A 6,118-nucleotide genomic window follows, 5' to 3' on the forward strand; every position below is an offset into this window, starting at 1 on the left:
ACCAATTTCGTCTACATATCTGCCAGAGTGTAATTTCAGTTAGATTCACTACGTCCTTTTTTTACGCCTTATATTATGAATGGTTTTCGTTTTTCCACCTAAAAACGAAATTTATGTTGCACTAGTACGAACAATTATGTCGCATTGGTACAAAATTTTGTGTCGCAATGATGTGAACAATTATGTTGTTTTAGTAGGAAGAATTATGTCGCGTTGGTTTGAATAATTATGTTGTACTCGTATGGATAAAAATTAAAAACACTGTATCCTCTGTAATTATCATATAATGCCCCGCGTTCCTGGTGTTTTATGCTTTATTTTTGTACTTCCCTTAATCCAATAACCAATACTGTTCTCAATCCTCTCTTCCGCTTTCACAAAGACTCTTTTTGGTTTCAGGCGCAGACTCGGGGATAGTATCAACTGATTAATAAAAGAAAGCATGTGTCAAATGAGTTATGAGTGGCAATATTTGTCTGGTAACAGTCATCATCACAAGTTTGTACTAATTTGTAATCGACGGTTGCTTACTTGGTTGAAGGAATTAAGTGTGGCCGAACGAGTATGATGGGTGGGCCCAACTGGCTCAACTTTTGCAACTTCGTTGTGTTATAACCCCAATATCGCTACCGGGTGTAATTTTGTGACCACTAGAGCTTCAAAGACTATGTCGAACGAGGATGGACTGCACAAGGCTTATTATAGGTTGCTCTGAGTATGTGTATGTTGAAGAAATTTGCACAGTTTCAGCTTTGTCATGCCCATTGAGCTTGACATAATATAGATAAAAATTAAATGAGTGAAAGCGCACAAGAGAACTTGATCAAAACCACCAAACCCGTAACACTCATCAGAAGATGAGGATATTATTACGTTCCTACCAAAGTTAAGCAATATAACTTCTTCTCCTTATTCCTTATTTTACGGCATCTAAGGGCGCGTCAGTGTTTCCTCAAGTGACTTGATTTTGCCATGTCAAAATTCAGTTTCAACTGGCTAATCATCGTGGGATAACAGTTCAGAAACATTATGTAGAGACTGTGTTACCATTAAATTCACTTGCCTGTTCAAAAGTTTAGCCATGGAGATATTAATGTTGTAATCTCATATATTTGTCTTCTCAAGGCGTACTTGATCTTTATTACATTTACATGAGCAAGCTATTCAACATGCACTATGCGGTGCTAAATACCTGTATTGTCAGAAGATTGCTACACCATTTGACGTTATAAATATAAATGACTCTTTTACTCATTATTCCACTCTTGAACATCCAATGTGCTTTGCATCGAATGTGTCTCATTTTCAGGTTAGGGCTATAGCCATAGTTTACAAAAAACTCTCTCTGAGTCGCACAGAAGTTTTTATTAGTAGTGATGCTACCTACTGCTAACAAAGGGAGAGGGAAAGAAAAAAATTCATTTTGGTGTAAGCTTTTTCAAAAGTGAAAAAAAAATCGATAAGTCCAATTTTAGTTAGGAATATTACTACACCCATACGTACTTTAACAGCAGGACATCATGAAGGTATGCAATGAAACTACATTTTCAGATGACAAGGATAGCATATGGAAGAGCTGGACATGAAGGGAATGGAAAATAGTGAAGGAAAATGGGACCAGAAAGTCAATAAATTTGAGGAAGTTTATTTTCAGTATCAGGAAGAAAATCACTATCATTGAATTAACTACCACCAACGATATTAATGTTAATTGATCAGTCAATGATTTGAATTGTTCAAGAACAGCAAGTCATACAATGAATACGTTTGAGGACCTCTTCAAATCTTAGGACAAAAAGTTTTAACAAAATGGTCCTTCACCTTCCAGCAACGAACACCATCCATTATTCCTTTTACCATGTGCATCCACATCTGACTTGCAATATTTTTGAAATATAATACTAACAATGTTTTATTTTAGTTGAACATTTCCTACCCAGCCAACGGTACTCAAAAGAGTATTGATATTGATGATGAACACAAATTACGTGTTTTCTACGAAAAAAGAATGGGCCAAGAAGTTGAAGGTGATTCAGTTGGTGATGAATTCAAAGGCTACATTTTCAAAATCACCGGTGGTAACGATAAACAAGGTTTTCCAATGAAGCAAGGTGTCATGCATCCAACCAGAGTTAGATTATTATTGGCTGATGGTCACTCTTGTTACAGACCAAGAAGAACTGGTGAACGTAAAAGAAAATCAGTTAGAGGATGTATTGTTGCTCAAGATTTGTCAGTTTTGGCTTTATCCATTGTTAAACAAGGTGACAATGATATTGAAGGTTTAACTGATACCACTGTTCCAAAAAGATTGGGACCAAAGAGAGCTAACCATATTAGAAAATTCTTTGGTTTAACTAAAGAAGATGATGTTAGAGATTACGTTGTTAGAAGAGAAATTGTTAAAGGTGACAAGACTTATACCAAGGCTCCAAAGATTCAAAGATTGGTTACTCCACAAACTTTACAAAGAAAGAGAGCTTTGAAAGCCAAGAAGGTCAAGAATGCTCAACACCAAAGAGATGCTGCTGCTGAATATGCTCAATTGTTGGCTAAGAGATTGCATGAAAGAAAGGAAGAAAGAGTCCAAATTAAGAAGAAGAGAGCTGAATCTTTGAAAAACTAGATGTACTGATACGTGTTGGGGATGTTTGCTCCATTGTATAGTATTCTTTAAAGTCATTCTAGTTTATTCTTTGATCTTAATTTGTTAAGTTGGTTGTTTTAAGTGTGTATAATATAAATTTCAAAAGGGAGATTTAAGTTACAATGCTGACACAATGTAGATGCAACTCTGTGTAGGGGGGAATTTGGATGTGGATGTGGATGTACATCAAAGGTGACGCTGTACTCTGGTTAGATGAAATTGGGAAAGATCTTAATGTGTGACATACTTTGAGTGTAGACTACAAGTGAATGGGGAATACACTAGGTATTCCAGTAGAGTACGTCATTGAACAAGACGACATGAGGGTACAAACCAGACTATGCCCAACAGTGAATCTATTAATTTGCAAAAAAGATAAAATGAAAATATATAATATCAAACAAAAAGAAAAGTTGATGAAGTATAAATAAGTTGATAACAAAGATTGAAATTCCTAAGAATAATGAAAACATAAAAACAAATCAAAAATATAGAGGAAAGATCATCTCTTAAGCAAATCTTCCTCTTTTCTCTATCCCCCTCTATTCCCTATTCAAAACCATTCCTAAATTTTGGCTTTGCAAATGCACTGCATTTGCCTAAGATCGTAAAGCTCATATCTCATTAATGTCCTATTGAAATACAACTGGTGGCATTACATCTTCATCCTCATTTGTTGTTGCATTCTTTTTATTCATGGCCAAAGGTTCCATAGTGATATTAGCATCAAAAGCATTTCCAATTTGACCATTTAAAGGATTGGTTTCCTGTGCAGCTTGTGCTTGTTCATCTTTAATTTGATTAGGTCTTAAGGAGCCATCAGGGGTGGGCTTTATGGCAAGATGTTGATTATATGTCATGACATTGCTGTGTTTAGTATTACCACCCACTTGTGCTAAATTATCAGTACTCTTTGCAGTTTCAACCATTGGTGCCTCATAAGTGAAATGATCATTGATAGCAGTGTTTTCACCAACAAGATAATTATTAATCAATTCCGAACTTGAATTGTTGTGGGTTTGATTTGCTGATGATGATGGTACACGTGGCTTAATGTATACTTTGCCTTGGGCTGCCGCTGCTTTACTAGGAAGTTTTTCAAAAAACACTGGGTTGTTTAATTGTTTTGCCAATGTGTCTAGGTCAGTAGAAGGTGCACGTGAGTGTGATGTACTGTTGTTGTGAAGAAGTGATGTGTTTGAGTCAGACGAACTGTTTGTATGTTTATGTTGATTGTTGTTGTTGTTGTTGTTGTTGTTGTTGTTGTTGTTGTTGTTAGCGTTTTCTTTATGATTATTTTTAAGTATATTCAATGAACTATGAGCTGTTTGGTTGAGTAAGTCACTGAATGAGTTGTGAGTTGAGTTTGGATGTGATAACAGTGAGTTCTGCTGTTGTTGTTGTTGTTGTTGGGAAGTTGGTTCTTGTGCACTAAATGTAGGGATAAACGTGTCATAAAAAGCATACACAGAGTTCTTATTTGATGATTGTCGTTGTGGTGGAGGAGGTGGTGGTGCAGGACGTGGTTGTGACCTCCGAGCAACATTTTGCAATTCATCATGACTTTGATCATAAACATTTGATATAACATCCAGTGCTTGACTTAATGATATTGATGATTGCGATCCTTGTTGTTGGGTTGAAGACGGTGTGTATGCTAAATGTTGACCATAAGGATGTTTCAGTGGTTTAGCCGCAGCCGGTTGTGGTTCCAGAGGCTCTTGTGGTTGATGTAAGTCAGATTCCAAACTACCATTTGATGAATCACTGGTGCCATTCAATGCAACAACGTGCTCCTTCAATTGTATTCCAGCACCTGTTTTCTCACCTTTCTCATATTGTTGTTTATGTAGTTGTTCCTGAAATTGTTGAAAACTACTGTCATCATTCTGAATCTCCTTGTCTATATAATCATCAAGATCTTCTTTACGTAATTGTCGTTGATTCTTGTACCAAAATATGAAAACAATTAGAAGAATTATAAATGATGGTACACCAACAGCTAAGCCAACAGCCAATCCTTGTCTATTGACCATCGTCTAAAGGGTGAGTTAAACTGTAGAATAGTAAGTATAGGAATACGATATATGTGTGTGGTGTGGGTTGGTGTATTTGGTATGGTGTGTGGTATGTATATTGCTGAGGCGTAGTCAAAAAGAGATTTTATTTTGACAGCAATATTAAAAGATGGTAATAAATTTAAAAAAGCGAGTGAAATATAGTAGAAGCCTGTGGAATGGGATCGTTGAGTGGTTTTGGCTCTGTGAGTTTGTGTTGTTAGAGTGTATGTGCTATTGATAGTGGTAGTAGTATTACTATGATCTGATGACTCTGATATCTATAACTATATTGTACCTTTCTTCTTCTTCTTCTTCTTCTTTTTTTTCTTCTTCGTCCTCTGTCTTCTGTCTTCGGTTTTTTATTTTTTTTCTTGTCGATTTCAGAAAGTTGTGCCTACTCAGAAGTAACACAAACTTACAATTATGTTTAGTAGGTCGTGTACAATGGGTAATAATAACAAAGCAAAATGTTTCTATTATTAAACAACTCAATTCAACTCAACCAATAGTATACAGTACATAACTAACTAAAAGCCTTGTTGAATATATTCCATGAGGTTAGCCTATACCTCTAAGTATACATGATAAAACACTACTATAACTGCTTGCAGTGAAAAGGAAGTAATTGGGTGTATAAAAGCAAAAATAGGGGAGGGAGAAAGAGAGAGAGAGGAGAAAAGCATTCGGTTCTTTTCGGAATAATACCACGAAGTCGAATCAAATCAGTCAATTAATTTACCCGACACAGTTAAATTAATAACAACAATAACACATACCACACAACACATACATAGACACAAATATAAAACAAGGCTTTTTAGTTGTAGTTGTAGTATACAGTACAGTGTTTTTATTTTTTATTCATAGTAGTGCGACATAATTATTCTTACCACAAAGACGCAAATGTTCATACTAAAACGACATAAATGTTCACATTAAAATGACATAAAATTCCATATCGAGAGACATAAACTGTTCAAACTTGATGAGAAAAGAAGCCGCGAGCGACGACCTACAAGTTAGGGAGTGTAGTGGTGAACTGGATTACAATAAATAAAAGGGTGACTTGCAAGTAGCAAGTCGGGTTTAAAGTATGTGTGTTAGCGTATAGTTAAGTAGTCAAGTAGTTAGTTGTTTGTCATAGTATATGTTTGATAGTTTGCATCGATTTAACTGCTAGTTTGCAGTAATCTTCCCTTAATCCTCCAACAACATGCATTGGTGAAAGCTTGTTCACTTTTCAAATACAGTATTTTTAATTTTTATCCACACCAGGGCGACACAAATTTTTGTTTTTATGTGAATTTGTTTTCAATAGAAAATAAAATCACAATATAAGACAGTAAAAAAGAAGACGTAATGAACTTCAAGCTGGGATTACATACTGACAGATATATGGATGAGCTTGGCG

The 6,118-nt window shown here is 35.5% G+C and overlaps 2 protein-coding genes across 2 annotated transcripts; one reads left to right on the top strand and one right to left on the bottom strand. All coding sequences in view use genetic code 12, as the record gives it.

Annotated features, from left to right (window-relative positions):
- Nucleotides 1–1,520: 1,520 nt before the first annotated feature.
- Nucleotides 1,521–2,626, top strand: CORT_0E04340 (Rps6a predicted ribosomal protein 6A; the record flags this gene model as incomplete). The annotated part of the gene is made up of 2 exons (XM_003870102.1): nucleotides 1,521–1,526; nucleotides 1,922–2,626. 2 exons carry the CDS (start codon nucleotides 1,521–1,523, stop codon nucleotides 2,624–2,626), a joined length of 711 nt encoding a protein of 236 aa, XP_003870151.1.
- Nucleotides 2,627–3,279: 653 nt separating this feature from the next.
- CORT_0E04350 (hypothetical protein) lies at nucleotides 3,280–4,683 on the bottom strand (the record flags this gene model as incomplete). Its single annotated transcript, XM_003870103.1, has 1 exon — nucleotides 3,280–4,683. One exon carries the CDS (start codon nucleotides 4,681–4,683, stop codon nucleotides 3,280–3,282), a length of 1,404 nt encoding a protein of 467 aa, XP_003870152.1.
- Nucleotides 4,684–6,118: the final 1,435 nt, after the last annotated feature.

Source organism: Candida orthopsilosis, assembly GCF_000315875.1.
Source record: "Candida orthopsilosis Co 90-125, chromosome 5 draft sequence".
In the NCBI taxonomy this organism is placed as follows: Eukaryota; Fungi; Ascomycota; class Pichiomycetes; order Serinales; family Debaryomycetaceae; genus Lodderomyces; species Lodderomyces orthopsilosis.